Source organism: Onychomys torridus, chromosome 15, assembly GCF_903995425.1.
Source record: "Onychomys torridus chromosome 15, mOncTor1.1, whole genome shotgun sequence".
Classification (NCBI taxonomy): Eukaryota; Metazoa; Chordata; class Mammalia; order Rodentia; family Cricetidae; genus Onychomys; species Onychomys torridus.
In genome coordinates, this window is record NC_050457.1 from 3,150,269 (window position 1) to 3,168,114 (window position 17,846).

Sequence of the window (17,846 nt, forward strand, 5' to 3'; positions counted from 1 at the left end):
AGTTCTTTAGATATGTGGCTGAGAGTGGTATAGCTGGATCTTCAGGAAGATCTCTTTCCAGCTTCCTGAGGAAATACCACACTTTTTAGGTTTCTATAGTGACTGTTCACGTTTGCACCATCACTAGAAGTAGATAAGTGTTAACCTTTCTCTACATCCTGGCCAGAATAAGGTGTCATTTTTTTTTTATTCATCTTGACCATTCTTAGTGGGGTAATATGAAATCTCAAAGTAGTTTTATTTGCATTTTGCTGATGACTAAAGATGTTGAACATTTCTACAAGTATTTCTCAGCCATTTGGGTTTCCTCTTTTGAGAATTCTGTTTAGATCTGTACCCTATTTTTAATTGTTTTCTTGTTATCCAGGCTTTTTAGTTCTCTGTATATTTTGGATATTAGCCCTCTATTGGATGTGTAGTTGGTTAAAAAAAAAAAAAATCTTTTCCCATTCTGTAACCTGCTCTTTTGTCCAAATGATGATAATGTTCTTTGCCATACGTAAGCTTTTCATTTCCATAAGTCCCGTTTACTAGTTGTTGCTCTTAGTGCCTGTGCTATTTAATGAGTTCAAAATTATTCCCCACTTTCTCTTCCATCAAATTCAGTGTATTAGGTCTTATATTGCAGTCCTTGGTTTTTTGGAGTTAAGTTTTATGCAGGATAATAAATATTAATCTATTTGGATTCTTCTACATGCAGTCATCCAGTTTGACCTGAGCCATGTATAAAAGAAGCTGTCTTTTTCTAGTGTGTATTTCTTGCTTCTTTATCAATATCAGTGTCCATAAATATGTACACTTGAGTGTGGGTCTTCAGTTCTGTTTTGATTTGTGTGTCTGTTTTTATATCAATACCATGCTTTTTATTACTATAGCTCTGCAGTACAATTTGAGATTAGAGATGGTGATACACCCAGCAGTTCTTTTATTATTCAGGATTTTTTTAATCTCTCCTTGTTTTTGTTTTTGTTTTTGTTTTTGTTCCTATATAAACTGGAAATTTTCCATTTAATTTCTGTGGAAAATTATGTTAGAATTTTGATGGGGATTACATGAATCTGAAGATTGTTAGGATGGCCAGTTTCACTGTGTTAATCCATGAGCATGGGGAGTTTTTCCATCTTGTGATATCTTCTTCAGTTTCTTTCCCTAGTGTGATAAAATTTTTATCACACAGTTCTTTCACTTTGATGGATATTTTGTCAGCTGTGATGTTTTCTGTATGATTTTTAGGGTCTTTTTTGTATATATTCATATTGTCTGTGAATAAAGATACTTTGACTTCTTTTCGTATTTGTATCCCCTAGATCTCCTTCAGTTATCTTATTGCTCTAGTTAAGACATCAAATATTATATTGAGTAGATGTGGAGAGAGTGGACATCCTTGTCTTTCTGATCTTAGTGCAAATTCTTTGAGTTTCTCTCTTTTTAGGTTGCTGTCAGCTGTGGATTTGCTGCATATTTTCTTTATTACTTTGAGTATATCTCGTTTGTCCCTAGTCTCTCCAGGACTTTTATCATGAAGGATAAAAGTAGATGCAGGTGATAATGTGGTTTTTGTCTTTCAGTCTGTTTGTGTGGTGGATTACATTTATCAATTTACATATGTCCCAACAACTGTTTTTGAAAAAAAACCTTTACAAAATTTAACAATCCACAGTATACCTTTACCCCAATCATCTTTGTCTGTAAAATAGTAAGTTCTCATTATAAAGTACTTCTTAAAAGAACAAATGCAACCTTTTCAACTTTGCTTGCATTTGTTATTTCTATAAAAGACATTTCTCTAAACAGAAGTGTAGCTGGAAGTTTTGCAGGACACAGGAAAACTTCCAGCTACAGAGGAGTACTGGGTCACACATATACACACACACACACACACACACACACACACACACACACACACACATCTAGTATATTAGACTTTAGAAAACATTGCTAAAGATTAAGATTTTAGAGAACTTTAAAAAACTAAATGCCCATTAATTCAAAAGAGTGTGATGTTGCTCAGAAAGTGTAGACACCTGCCATATGTCTATTTTCTTGTGCACCATGGTAATTTACAATAACTATCTGTGTGTTTATATACCTTTGTGTGGTTAACCCATATTTAGAGTATAATATAACCCAAATCATTTCTGTGTTTCAGAATGTTTACTTTCAATTTTAAAAAGTATTTGAAAATACAAAATTCTGCTTTTAACACAGAACCTTGCATGCTTGTCATTTTTGAAGCAACCAAACAAATACAAAGGATAGCTATGGATTTGTGAGTTGAAAGGCAGGGTAGGTTTCTAGGATTCTGTCTCAACCATTTGAAGCCATCCTGGTACCTTAAAGCAAGCCCTGGTAACATCAGAGAACAACACTACAGGAAGCCCAAGAAGAGGCTCTGTGAGTTGTTGCCATGGCTTCTTGGCCACTCAGCCACCTCACTACAGCTAGAAGACCTGCTGTGAATTTGCACAAAGTTAGCTACTTTGGCTTGAACTTGGACATCTTAGACTTCCCTCCTCCTGACTTCCAACAAAATGTCAAAATAAAAACTGACTTTACTTACTGCTATTCACTCTTTGATTGCCTGCCTGCCAAAGACTCTGTTAGCCTGTATAGACTAGGACCCTTCCGAGTAGTGGATAGAACTGTCAGGGCAGTATTATGACAGATACTTACTTAATTTGATTTGTTGTTTTAGAATGGATGTTAATGCATAAATTTAAAACTCATCATTGAGTAGAGTAAAATCTTTTTATGTATCAGAATTGGAAGTTTTATTAAAGATACTTTTAGAGGCTTACGCACAATGGTTAAGAGAATGAGAGACACTCAAAAGAGATGAACACAGGCTTCTCAAAGAAAACCACCCTTGGTCGTCTTTAGAGTAGTCACACAAACTATTCTAGTAGTTTCTGTTTCTTTGTAATGTTTGCATTTATTCTTTGAGAACTTCATACAAGTACAAATATACCATTACTTTTATCATCTTCACCTCTGCCTTCACTCCCAACTCACCCAGGACTTTCCCCAACGTATTCTCCTCCTTTGTGTTCTGTTCTTCTTTTATTATTTTATAATCTACTAAATCCATTTTAAAATCTTAATATAAATAATTTTAGTTGAAAGCAAATCTTTGTTGGGAGGGCATTGCATAAGACTGTCAAACAAAATGTGCTGGATTAGCTGGCTTAAACATCAGAAATCTGTCTCCACACTGGTGTGGAGTCTGAATATGAGATCTGGGTATGGGCACTGAGAGAAGGCTCTATTCCAGGTTTATCTCCTTGGCTCACAGACGACCTCCTTCTCCTTGTATCTTTGTTATCTTTCTTCTGAAGGTCTTGCTCATATCCCTCATGTGTAAGGCTGTGAGTCTCATTTGTTTATGATCTATTCTAATAATCTCTTTAGCTGAATTATCTGTAAAGAGCGTATCTCTGAACACAGTCATAATCTGGGATTAATACCGTAGCATATAAGTATTTTTGGAGATACTATTTCTCCCATAAATGAGCTAAAATTTAAACTAAATCGACATGTTTGTGTCTAATCACAAATAGGTGATTTATTACTTAGGGTATGTGCACTTACATATACATCATAAGTGTGTTTCTGGGTTTCAATATGGGCTCAGTAACCTACTGTCCCTGTTACTTTAAACAAGTTAATTCATTCAAGAGCCTTGATTTACATCTATCAATAAACAGGATAAAAGTTGATAAGAATAAATTTGGCTGCTATTGAAAGAAATCTTCAGGAAATCCATCTCTTATGTAGCGCTAAATAATTGTTTCTTCATAGTGCTGCCATCACAGTTTGCCTATGATTTGCTTATAGCTCACAAAAATGATTCTTCTGCATCTTTGTAAACTAAAGCATTTAACAATTGGTAGCCCAAAATAAATAAAAGAGCACAAAGTATAGTCATTAGTCTCAGTTGCCAGAGAACTTTCATAATGGAAAATTTCATTGCTGATGATAATGGTTGAAATATAAGTATAAAGCTGGGTATGGTAGCACACACCACAATCTCTGTACTCAGGAGGCTGAGACATACAGATCTCTGTACACAGATCTCAGTACAGGGCTAGCCTGAACTTCTGTCTCAAAAGAGACGGGGGTGGGGGCAGATTTATAACAATCTGTTCTCTTAGTTGACAACTAGGTAATAGGACAAATGACAATGTTTTCAATTAAACAGTTCAGATTGAACCTTTCTGACAACCATATAGCATTATATAGTTTAAATCAATGATCTCTCTTTTTTCCAGCCTACTAGTGCATAATATCCACAGTAAGAACAAAGCAGCATACCTAGGATTTATATCAGAGGCTGGTAATGCAGAATGCAGGTGTGAGCAGAGCAGGTGGCACACTCATCAGACTGGGAGCTACACAGAAGGTCGCCTTCTTGATCAGCTCTTTCTCATTTCCTCCTCCCAATACAAGCATGATCCTCCCCTTGTTCATTGTAGATGAACAGTCTTATTAAATAAGAAATACAGAGCCACTCGCAGAGTTAAAAGCCAAGAGATCAGAGCAATAGCTAAGAGCTAAAAACCCTTTCTTACCCTTCACTGCCACTGCTGTCCTTCCCCTACTTCCTGTGTGTCTGTCTTTTATATAGACTTTCTGTTTTGCCTTCTCATTGGTTGTAAACCCAACCACATGACCTCCTCGTCACTGCCTGTCTATACAGACCTCCAGGTCTTCTATGGTTGGTATTGAGATTAAAGGTGTGTGTCTCCATGCTGGCTGTGTCCTTGAACACACAGAGATCTGTCTGTCATGTGATCTGGATTAAAGGCGTGTGCCACGACCACCCAGCTTCTCTATGGCTTGCTATTAGTTCTGACCCCCAGGCAACTTTATTTATTAACATACAAAAAAATCACATTTCAGTACAAATAAAATATCACCATATTTCCCCTTTTTTCTTTTTATTAAAAGAAAAAAGGGAAAAAGTTATAACTAATATAAGAAATATAACTAATATAAGTCCTTTGTTTCATATCCTGTCTGTCCAGTTTGTCAGCAGTTGATTCGAGAATACTTTGTTGTCCAGTGGCTAACTTTTGCCACAATGAAAGTTAACTCCATATGCAGTTATTTCAATGCCCATATTTTCTCTGAAGTAGATTGGAGCTGACATATCTCATAGTCATAACTTTTTAGAAAAATTTTCTAAGTTATTGAAACATTTTAAATGCCATATTCTGTAGATCTCTGGAGGGTTTGAAGATGACCTGTCTATCTAAAATATATCTGCTCAATCTTGAAAACATACCTGATATGACTACAAGTTCTATTGTAATGTCTAACTACTAACTTTCATTTCTTTATATCCTAATAGTTGTTAATAATAACATTCAAGGATCGGCAAATTGCATTACATTGTTAAATGAACGGTATATGTACAATATCCTGAACAAGATTAGAAATATACGTATAGCATTTTCTGACAATCTCAATCTCAATATATATAATTTGTATACATTATAAAAAATCCAATCCAATGTAAAATATTTAAAACTAGTAATTGTCTCTTTCTTTTTTTTTTAAACAAGAACCTTAAATCTAATCTTCTTTGCTTAGCCTTTTTCCTAACCCTTAACAACAACTTGTAACCAATACTCCTAAACAATGAAAATTATCCCAGACCCAAACCTATTAAAAGACAAGAAAAACAAAAAACAAAAAACAAAAACCACCCACCCCACACCGCCTCTTTGGGAATGTGGGCATCATATTCTCAAAATTGCTTCCTGCTGGGTATGGACAAAGGTGTCTTTATTCTGAAAAGAAAAATTTTGGGTTAATTGTCAAATTCTAGGAAAGGTAGCTATATCCTTTGTTGTCCAGTTTGAGCTAAATGCCAAAGCTCAGGGTTTAACTCAAGTCCTTATTCAAGTAGTCTTTGAAACTGGATCATCTCAGCTAGCTATCTCAGAATTGCTCTAAGCACTTTGTAGTCCAAAGTTGATCTGTAGATGATGTTTGTCAGCTTAGTGATATTATTATTGTCCATGTGGAATTACTGTTGTTGTGGAGCCCCATCTTCTTCCTGGAGACTTCAGTTGATGTTAGGCCTGGCCGTGATTTCCTGCAGGAAACTGATAAAAGACTTGAACACAAAGACATGTATAGGCAGCTAACTGAAGCCTTTTTTCTAGAATTAGTTATTACTCTATATGACCATTAATATTATATGAATATATCTTGTATATATATATATATATATATATATATATATCTTGTAAATTTTGATATAAAATTCATACTTTAAGAAAAGTTTAAAGAATCAGAATAGAATCAAAGAATTGAGATTAGTAATAGAATAGTCCCTTAATTAATTTGGTTTTTCTCCTGTCTCATATCAGAAGATGGCTCTTTCTTCTGGCATGATACAGGGAGCTTGCATTTTCCTTTTAACAACATGCTTGAGTTTAAAGGAGGAGAGAGCCATTCTCCAACTCCAAAGTCAGCTTTAAATTTTAATTGAACTGGGACTACAAGAAGACCAATAGTGTTAAATTTCTTTAGAGAAGAGCAGAAACAAACATTTAGGAAGATTTATGAAATTTTGTAGATGATATACCAATAGGCCATTTTATTCTTTTTCCTGGGACAGATGATTTGTCCTTTTTCTTCAGTTGTCTCACTTGTCCAGTGTTCTTCAGATTCCTTAACCTTCATTCTCCTAAAAGATAAAAAAAAAAAACTCTTCCCCAAGACTAATTTTGGGGAGGTTTTGGATGGTCATGCTGGTTGATGAACTATCACCTCCTCTAATTAAGAGGTCTCTCTTGTTCAAATTGAACCTTTATCAATTTTGATGTTATCCACAGCTTATCTTCTCCTGTAGAAACATAGGCAAAATCTCATCCCCAACGTAATATATACCCTGGTTTCCATTCTGAGGTCAGCACATCCTCGAAGTATATAGGCTGATTTAATTCTGTAGTTTTTTCTATTATCCAATGTCTCTCTGCAGCTGTTGTTCCTTTCTCATTAGCATTGAGAAAATTCAAAGTTAATAGAGCATTGTGCAGTCTATTTCTGGGGGGTTTTGTTACCCCTTTCTGTTTATTTATCATGTCCTTTAGAGTTCTGTTGGATCTTTCTATAACTGCTTGGCCTGTAGGATTATGTGGTATACCTGTAATATGCTTTATATTATAATAAGCAAAAAACTGTTTCATTTTAATAGAGACATATGCTGGAGCACTGTCAGTTTTAATTTGTGCAGGTATACCCATGATGGCCATAACTTATAGCAAATGAGTGATTACAGAATCAGCTTTTTCAGAACTCAAAGCAGTTGCCCATTGAAATCCTGAATAAGTATCAAATTCCACAAAGTGAAACACATCCATCTGACAGATTTTATTCCTCTGAGTACCTTTTGGGTTACATCATGCTGGTAATTGTGTCTGATTGTAAAAGGAACAAGTAGGACATTTCCTTACAATTTCCTTGGCTTGTTGCCAGGTTATGGAAAAATCCTTTTTTAAACCTTTTCTATTGACATGATGTTTTTATGAAATTCTGAGGCCTCCAGCACATTTCCTATCAATAATTTGTCAATCTCATCATTACCTTGTGCTAGAGGGCCTGGCAGACCAGTATGGGATCAGATGTGAGTTATATATAAAGGATGACTCCTTTTCCTGATTGTATCTTGTAAGTGAATAAGTGAAGTTAATTCTGAAGCATCAGGGATAAATTCTGCAGTCTCAATATGTAATACCACTCTTTCAGCTTACTGAGAGTCAGTAACTACGTTGAGAGGTTCTGAAAAATCTACCAATAATACCACCAAAATAGCATACAATTCCAATTTTTGAACTGAATTATAAGGACTTTAAACCACTTAAATTTTCTGAATTGTAACCTGCCTTTCCTTGCTTGTATCTGTATAAAATGTCTGAACTCCAGATATAGGTTTTTGCCATACAATTCGAGGCAAGATCCAATCAGCTCTCTTTATAAGATCAGTTCTATCACTTTTGGAATATTTGCTGTTAATTTCTCCCAAAAAAAATTATTGCAAGCTCTTTGCCAAGGTTCACTTTCTGTCCATATTTTCAATATCCTCCTTAGTTAAAGGTATGACAATTTCTGCTGGGTCTATTCCTGCTAATTGACAAAGTCTCAATTTTCCTTTCAAAATTAAGTGAGAGGTTTTTTCCACATAAGTTTTTAATTTTTTATTCGGTTTATTTGGTAAAAATATTCATTCCAATATAATATCTTCCCTCTGCATTAATACTCCTGTAGGAGAATGCCTAGAAGGTAAAATAACCAAAATGCAATCCAGCTTTGGATTGACAAGATCTACGTGTCCTTCATGTATTTTCTTTTCTACCAAGGCCAATTCTTTCTCAGCTTCAGGTGATAATTCTCTTGGACTATTTAAGTCCTTGTCACCTTCTAAGGTTTTGAACAAATTATTCAGTTCATCATTTTTTACCCCAACAATAGTTAGGAGATGAGAAATGTCTCCGAATAATCTTTGAAAGTCATTAAGAGTCTATAATCGATCTCTCCTACTTTCCCTCTTTTGGGGTCTAATTTTTTTGTAGCTCTATTTTATATCCTAAATAATAGAATCTCCTCTTTGTATCTTTTCAGGAGCAATTTTTAATCCTCATGAAGGCAAAATTTTCTTTACTTCTTCAAAAATTCTAAAGTATCTGCATTTGAGTCCACTAGTAAAATATCATCCATATAATGATAAATTATAGATTTAGGAAATTTTTTATGTATCGCTTCCAATGGCTGTTGTACAAAATATTGGCACAGGGTTGGGCTATTCAACATTCCCTGTGGAAGGACCCTCCATTGAAATATCTTAACTGGTTGAGAATTATTATAAGTAGGCACTGTGAAAGCAAATATTTCTCTGTCTTTTTCTTGTAAGGGTTTGAAAAGAAACAGTCTTTTAAATCAATAACTATGAGAGGCCATCCTTTCGGTTACAGAGTAGGCAAAGGAATTTCAAATTGTAGAGAGCCCATTGGCTGAATTACTTTGTTAATTGCTCTAAGGTCTGTTACCATTCTCCATTTACCAAATTTCTTTTTAATAACAAATACAGGAGAATTGCAAGGGCTGGTTGATTCTTCAATATGCTGAGCATTTAACTGTTCTTGTACCAGCTCCTCTAAAGCCTGGAGTTTCTCTGTTGTTAAAGGCCATTGATGAACCCATACAGGCTTGTCTGTTAACCATTTTAAATGTAGAGCTATTGGTGTCTTTGGAAAATCATCAGGTTTTTTGCCTTGTTCTTGTATAATATGGATGGCTGGTGACCACTCATTAGAATAATACCTCCTAATATTTCTCTCAGAAACATGTGCTAATTTATGATTTGCTTCTGAGGTTGGAGGGATATTAATCTGAGTATTCCATTGTTGCAACAAGTCTCTATCCCACAGGTTCATAGCTATGTTAGCTACATATAATTTTAATTTTCCCCTCTGTTCTTCTGGACCTATACATTCGAGCTGTCTTGCACTCTGTTTCACTTGAGATAATGTTCCAATTCCTAACAGTTGAACATTTACCTCCTGGAGAGGCCAAGTTGGATGCCAAAATTCTGGTGCAATTATGGTCACATCAGCACCTGTGTCTACCAGACCAGACAACAAAATACCATTTATTTTTATTGTTAATTTTGGTCTTTGTTCATTTATAGAAGTTTAACAAAAGTTGTTCTTTGTTTTCTCCCGAATTTTCTGTTCTCTCTGTTTCATCATTCCAAGCAACCTGGTTTATTCCAATGGGCATTTGGTTTTTAATTGCTCAGAATAGGAGTTTCCTTTAAGACTGCAGGAAAGGTCTGAACTGGATTCACATGGAGGCCGGCCTGTGGGGGAGTTTCCTGAAGACCAAGGCAAAGTATTACCTTGCCTGTCCCTTGTTGATCTACATTCGTTGGTCCAGTGTTTTCCCTTACCACACTTTCTGCATACTCCAGAAGGAAGGGTTTGTTCTGTTGCCATTGTTCCTTGAAGAAACATTGTTTCTAGGAATACCCTGTTAACATCCCTTTTCAAATGTCCTTGCTATCCACATCCAAAACATGTGTAGATGAAGAAAAATCCAGATGTCCTCCAAAGTCTACATATTAAAGGTTTGGTCTCCACCTTGGTTCAGCTGGAAGGTGGTGATGCTTTAGAAAGTGGGACCTAATGGAGGGCTTCTGTTTATTTGGGACATACCCTTGAAGGGATAATGGGACCTGGCCCCTCCCCTTCATCTTTTTGCTTTCTGGACATACGAGGAATGCTTTTGCTCTGCCATATGCCCCCACCACTATTTGTGCTTCACCTAAGCCCCAAGGCAGCAGGACCAAATGGATATGGACTGAACTCTACAGAAGAGTGAGCCTAGATAAACCTTGTGTCCATGTATATTGATTATCTCAGGTGTTTGTTACGGTAACAGAGGTGGACCAGGAGAAATAACCATTTACTCTCTGACTTTTCTAAGATCTGCTATTCCAGCTTGCTAGAGCTGTCAAGGCACCTCAGAGTAGATGGCTTAAGCCAGAAGCTATTGTCCATGGAAACTGAAAGTCTAAGATTAATGTGAAGGAGTGACTGATTCACTGGCAAGCTGGAAACCAAGAGTGTCTTCCCTCTTTCCTTGCATGAAGTCATCACCTCTCTGTGACTCTGTGTCATCTTCCTTCTATGCATGTCTTTGTCCACACTGCCATGTCAATTAAAGGTAATAATCATCCTGATATGCTTAGTGCTTGGCCTAGCCAATGACTTCCTTTACATTGAGCACCTCTATAGTCCTAAGCTCCAAGTAAAATCATGTTTTAAGATGTGAAAGCTTAGAATATCAATTTGAAGGGACTATAATTCAACCCATAATACCTAGCACTCCCAGGGGAAATCCAGGTTTGTCTCGGAAAACAGATATGAGAAAACAGTTGGACATAAGATAGTTTTTCCCTACAAAGGAATTAAATAGGAAATAGCAACATGATAAAAAAGAAAACTCGTTAGACATAGAGCCATACTGTTTCAGGTCTATGGTCTATCTTTTTGGCACTTTTCTAAATAATTTCACTATTCTATACATACCTTGTGAGGAAAGAGAGAGAAAAAGAGAGGGGGGGGAGGGAGAGAGAGAGAGAGAGGAGTTTTCTGGAAATCAAGTATAGAGCTTTATACATACCAACCATGCCCTGTACAACTGAGCTATATCTGGATATCTGGTATCTTCTCTGGAAATTTGAAAATATGTCTCAATTTCTCAACTCAAAACCCTGGGGCTTCCTATATACAAATAAGAAACAGGCTGAGAAAGAAATCAGAGAATCAACATCCTTTACAATAGTCTTAAATAATATAAAATATCTCTGCATAACTTTAATCATCAAGTGAAAGACCTGTATGACAAGAACTTCAAGTCTTTGAAGAAAGAAGTTGAAGAAGATATCAGAAGATGCAAAGATCTCCCATGCTCATGGATTAATAGGATTAATATAGTAAAAAAAAAAAAAAATGCCCTTCTTACCAATCTACAGATTCAATGCAGTCCTCGTTAAATTCAAAACACAATTCTTTACAGACCTTGAAACAACAATATTCAACTTCCTATGGAAAAACAAAAAATCCAGGATAGCTAAAACAATCCTATACAATAAGAGAACTTCCAGAGGTATCACCATCCCTGATTTTAAGCTCTAATACAGAGCTATGGAAATAAAAATTGCATGATATTGACATAAAAACAGACGCATGGGTCAATGGAATCAAATTAAGTAAGGACCCAGATGTATATCCACATACTTACAGGCACCTGATTTTTTTTAAAAGAAGCCAAAATTATACAAAGGAAAAAAGAAAGCATCTTCAACAAATGGTGCTGTGTAACAAGAATTCTAGTTGGTCTTAATAAAAACCCAGAGTCAGATTTAGGGGTAAATGCTGAAAGATCAGTGAGACAAAAGAGCAAACCACAGTTACCACCTCTTACCTTACCAACTCCTCAGCCTGAAAGAGGGTGAGCTCCTGTCTCCTCCCACCATATCATCATTTCTCTATCTGCCCAGCCATATCACTTTCTGTCTCCACCTCCCAAGTGCTGGGATCAAAGCTGTATGCCACCACTGCCTGGCTTTGTTTCTATTTTAAAGTGGATTAATCTTGTGTAGCCCAGAGTAGACTTCAACTCACAGAGATCCATCTGCCTCTGCCTCCCAAGTGCTAGGATTAAAGGTGTGTGTCCCTACTGCCCGGCCTCTATGACTAACTAGTAGCTTAGCTCCTCACTTTTATCTTTAGGCAAGCTTTATTTGTTAGTTCACAAATAAAATATTCCCATAGTGCTGGTCTAACTGGATGCTGGTATGTAGAAGAATGCAAATCAATCCATATTTATCACTCTGCACAAAACTCAAGTCCAAGTGGATCTGAGACCTCAACATAAATCTAGATACACTGAGCCTAATAGAAGAGAAAGTGGGAAATAATCTGGAATTCATTGGCACAGGAGACTACTTCCTGAACAGAACACCAATAACATAGGCACTAAGATCAACTCTTAATAAATGGGACCTCATGAAATTGAAAAGTTTCTGTAAGGCAAAGGACACTGTCAATAGGACAAAATAGAAGCCTACAGAATGGGAAAAGATCTTCACCAACCTGATACTCAACAGAGGGTTGATTTCTAAAATACATAAAGAACTTAAGAAACTAGATATCAACAAACCAAATAGTCTAATTTAAAAATGGGGTGCAGATCTAAACAGAGAATTCTCAACAGAAGAATCTCAAATGGCCAAGTGACATTTAGGAGATGTTCAACATCCTTAGCCATCAGGGAAATGCAAATAAAAAATGACATCTTATACCTGTCAGAACGGCTAAGATCAAAAACACAAAAGACAGCTCACACTAGAGAGGATATGGAGCAAGGGGAACACTCCTCCATTGCAGGTGGGAGTGCAAACTTGAACAGCCACTTTTGGAAGTCTGTGACGTTTTCTCAGAAAACTGGGAATCAACCTACCAGAAGATCCAGTTATACCACTCTTGAGTATATACCCAAAGGATGCTCAATCATCCCAAATCATATTACAAGGACACTTGCTCAGCTATGTTAATAGAAGCTTTATTTGTAATAGCCAGAACCTTGAAACACCCTAGATGTCCCTCTACCAAGGAATGCATTAAAAAAAAAATGTGGCACATTTACACAATGGAGTATTACTCAGCTGTTAAAAACAAGAACACCAGGAAATTTGCAGACAAATGGATGGAACTAGAAGAAATTCCTGAGTGAGGTAACCCAGAATGAGAAAAACAAACATGGTTATGTACTCACTCATAAGTGGATATTAGCTATAAAATAAAGGATAACCATGGAGAGTTCATGGGGAGAGGGACCCCCAGATCTCCCTGGGAAGAGGAAATAGAAGAGATTTCATGATTGGATCCAGGGCAGGTGGGGTTGGGAACATGAGCGATCAGGTTGGGGTGGAAGAGGGAGAATGCTAAGGGAAATTCTGGGGGCATTTCAGAGTCAGGCAGAAGCCTGGTGCAGGGCAGTCTCTAAGGAGTCTATGGGGAGGACCCCAGCTTAGACTCCTAGCAATAGTGGATAAGTAGCCTGAACCGGCCATCTTCTGTGACCAGTTTGGTGCCTGGCCCAATTGCCATCAGACAGATGTCATCCAGTAACTGATGGAGGCAGATGCAGAGACCCACAGCCAAACATTAGGTGGAGTTCAGGAATCCTGTGGAGGAAGAGGAGAAAGGAATGTAGGAACCAGGGGGTCAAGGACACCATGGGAAGGTTCACATAATCAACTAACCTGGCTCATAAGGGCTCACCAGAGTCTGAACCAACAAGAAGGGAACCTGCATGAAACTGACCTAGGCACTCTCCATATATGTTACAGTTATGTAACTTGGTCCTCTTTTGTGGTTCCTAACAGCAGGAAAGGGGACTGTCTCCAACTCTTTTACTGGCTTTTGGGACTCTACTTCCCATAGTGGGCTGCCTTGCTCAGCCTTATTACATGAGGAGATGCTTAAGTCTTAGTGTAACTTGATATGCCATGTTTTATTGATACTCTTAGGAGACCTTCCCTTTCCTTGGTGGAGACAAAGGAGGAGAGGATTAGGTGTGGGAAGGGAGGGAATGTGGGAGAGAGGGACCGGAAGAGGAGGATGCACGAAGGGGAGAGGTTGCTGCCAGAATGTAAAATAAATAGATGAATAGAGTTTTTTTAAAAAGCCTCCATCAAAAACTAGGTATTGAAAAGAAATAATACCATTCACTGTAGTTTGATAAGGTTAAATATCACTTATTAAAAGATAAAATTAAAGTAGTAAACCTGGGGCTAATGAAGTTAGTAGGTATTTGCTTTTTCTATTTTGAAAACAGGATAATTGAACCCATTGGTGAGAGTAAACAGCATTACTTGGGAAGAGATCTTGGATACCTTGATGAAGATATAATTCATTTTCTCAAAGAAATACCTGGCATCGGGTGCTTGACCTGAACCATCTCACCGGACTAAGTCTGACCACAGTGCTACTAAGCATTGCCAGTCACTAACATCATCAAATTAGTGTGTCGTGATCAATCTTGTCACTCATCTTGAATTTGTTATGATTATATTCACTTAAGAAAACAGCTAAAAACAGCATAGAGGATGTTTGGGCAGTGGGTTGTTGTTTCTATAAACACTTTTAAGAATATTGCTAACTATAAGTAAATACCAAGTGTGATTTTTCAGCTATAACCTTAAATCATTCTTTCTGTTACAATCAGCCATACAGATGATCACATTCCCTGTATTACATGCCATTGTGTGCTTGATGAATGTGTACTAACTTAAAATGTAAACGGTTTTCCTTAGCATCCCAAAAGGCAAGCATGCTTACACCATGGATAGAAAGAGAATGTCTTCTGCTTCGGTGTCACAGAGTTAAAGTAGCTAATCAACAACCATAAATGTCTATCTTCTAGCCAGGAAATTTTAAATAAAATACTAATATAAATGTGTATTTTTCATGGAAAGTGAAAGGGTCTTTATCCTTTTTATTTGGGGTACCAGATAATGGCACAATCTATAAAAAGGTATCATTTTAATTTTTAAACTGAGTTTCCTACATTAGTCAGTAAACAATTTATTTGATGAATATGCTTTGTGTGTACGTCTATGCCATGTGAACATCTAAGAAACAGAAGGGACTTGAATTTATGATTTAAATTTTTTCTTACAGTTGATCCAGGGATGCTGCTGTTGAAATAAACCATACATAAACGAAATATCACTTTCTACTAAAAGCCAACTCTGTATTTTCAGTCATTGTTTCAGTGAGGACAATAATGAATCATTTGTCTGGCGGAGCATTGCATAGTCATTCTAAGACTCACTATAAGAATCTACCATCCTAATTACAGGCATGTGTTTATATTTTACTACATTATCTGACTATATATGTTTTTGTGTTACTTAGTTCATATCGATATTAAAGTTTGAAACTATATATGAGTAATGATTTGACTTCTCACATTATTCTTAATATTGGTACATATATTCATTAATATTCATATTGTAAATGTATCAGACCAAAATGTGTATCATATATGCTGTTGGTAATATCCCAGAACATGGCAAGTAAAACAAGAATATGCTGCCTCACTCAGATGTGGGAGTCCCCAAACTTCAGATCAAGCAGCTTTGACCTTTCCCAGCAGCATCTGTTCTTCCTTACATTCTGATAGACAACAACATTGACCCTCTGTGCTTGCTCTTCAGCACTATCTAAAGGACAAAACACCTAGGAAATAGATAAGGAGTGCACATGCTGAGTAAGAAAGGAACCCAGGGGTTGAGGATAACTCCCCAGTGGCAAGTTTAGAGGAATGTACAAGTTAGCTCTACAAAGAAATAAGCTAGGCGCCAGTGAAAGGCCATGCGACCACTGCACCATATGACCACTGTAAAGACTTGTTATCACCAGGAGGTAAGTGGGGGACTAAGAGGAGAGACAGACAGCAAACCAGAACAGGAGAGAGCATGGAGAGACAGCTGTGCAAGCCTTCTGTGTGACTTGTAATAGTGTCCCCTCACTGCCTTCAACATAGAATGTACTCATCTGCCTAACTACTACACCTGAAGCACTTTGTTGCCATCTCTCCTCTAGGCCAGAGTTTACCTGAAAGCACACAGAGCCTTAGTCTAGTAGTTAGTATTGATCCTGCTTTATCTGCTAAAATAACTAATTTAGTATTTCAAAGGTGAGTCACTTATATTTCAGGGATTCCGGGTCTTCAGTGTTTCTCCCTAACTATTGTTTTTCCTTCACTGCACTGTTGGTCGCAGGGCCTTGTGCATACTAGGCAGCGCATCTGTTTTACATATATTACCCAGGCCGGATGTCTCTCCTGGCTCCACTTTCAGGGTGTCTGTCCTGTAATAAACAATAATAGAATGTCGTGATCTGTTTGAAAAAACTTTTTGGAATTTTCAAAGTCTGTGTATTTTTCATTTTATTTGTTTCTATGCTTCACTAAAAATAGTCCCTAAATCTCATACATAAATATATCTTTTTTGGGTGTGTGTGGGAAGTTCAAGACAGGGTCTCATTATGTAGCTCTGAATGTCCTGGAACTTGCTGTGTAGACCAGGTTGGCCTCTAACTCAGAGCGATGAGCCTGCCTCTGCTTCCCAAATGCTGTGACTAAAGGTATGCACTGCTATACCAAGCTTTAAATATTCTGTATTTTTATGTTGTAATAAAAAAAACCCATAACTTATTTTATATGTTATTTTTAAATATGAGGTTTTTATCATTGTCTTCCTTTTGTTCTTTTTTCTAGTTCTGATTTTTTTCTGATTATCACTTCCCAAATTGTCTTTCTGTATAATATCTTTTTTTTTATAATTAATTTAATTTTACATATCAGCCACAGATTCCCCTATCCTCCCTCCTCCTATCCCCCAGCCCTCCTCCCACTCCACCCCCCCATTCCCACCTCCTCCAAGGCAAGGACTCCCCTGGGGATTCAGCTCATCCTGGTAGATTCAGTTGAGGCAGGTCCAATCCCCCCCCCTACACCAAGGCTGAGCAACTAGGTTCCAAAAAGTCAGCTCATGCACTAAGGACAGGTCCCTGTCCCACTGCCTGGGGGCCTCCTAAATAGTTCAAGCTAATCGACTGTCTCACTTATCCAGAGGGCCTGATCCAGTTCCATGGGGCTCCACAGCCTTTGGTTCACAGTTCATGTGTTTCCACTAGTTTGGCTGTTTGTCCCTGTGCTTTTCCAATCATGGTCTCAATATCTCTCGTTCATAGAATCCCTCCTTTCTCTCGCTGACTGGACTCCTGGAGCTCCACCTGGGACCTGGCTGTGGTTCTCCACACCTGCTTCCATCAGTCATTGGATGAGAGTTGTATCATAACTTGTAGTAGTGTATTGCATCCCTTGGAAGAAGTAAGGATATTAGTCCATCAAAGCAGCTGTTGTTTATTCTCTTCCGTCATCAGACACGAGGAAGTAGGTGGTCAGTGTTTCCTTACTGTTTCATATGTGACAATGCTACTCAATAACTCTCCATGGCATGTCACGATGGGACTCACAACAAAAGAACTTACTGGCTATGCTGACAGGCAAACCAACTGTTATAAAATATTGAATTTGATAGATTGAAAGAATATTTTAATTGCTGAAAATTTGAATGAATCTAGCAGCCAGTGAAACAGGAAATCAAATGCCATAAAATTAATTGGCGATATTCCTTCCTTAAGGGGCAGATAAAGGAATGATAAATCTTAAGATCAGTGGTTGTCTGTCCTGAATCT

General features: G+C 37.2%; 1 protein-coding gene across 9 annotated transcripts in view; it reads left to right on the top strand.

Annotated features, from left to right (window-relative positions):
- The window catches only part of Fam172a (family with sequence similarity 172 member A), a 430,744-nt gene that overhangs the window by 317,804 nt on the left and 95,094 nt on the right, over positions 1-17,846 (top strand). Inside the window, exon 11 of one of the 9 annotated variants that reach the window (XM_036206789.1) lies at positions 15,261-15,532. The exons of 7 other annotated variants lie outside the window; for them this stretch is intronic. In XM_036206789.1, the coding sequence (XP_036062682.1) occupies positions 15,261-15,289 (29 nt within the window). In that variant the 3' untranslated portion in view covers positions 15,290-15,532. One more of the 9 variants, XM_036206791.1, reaches the window with a different exon arrangement.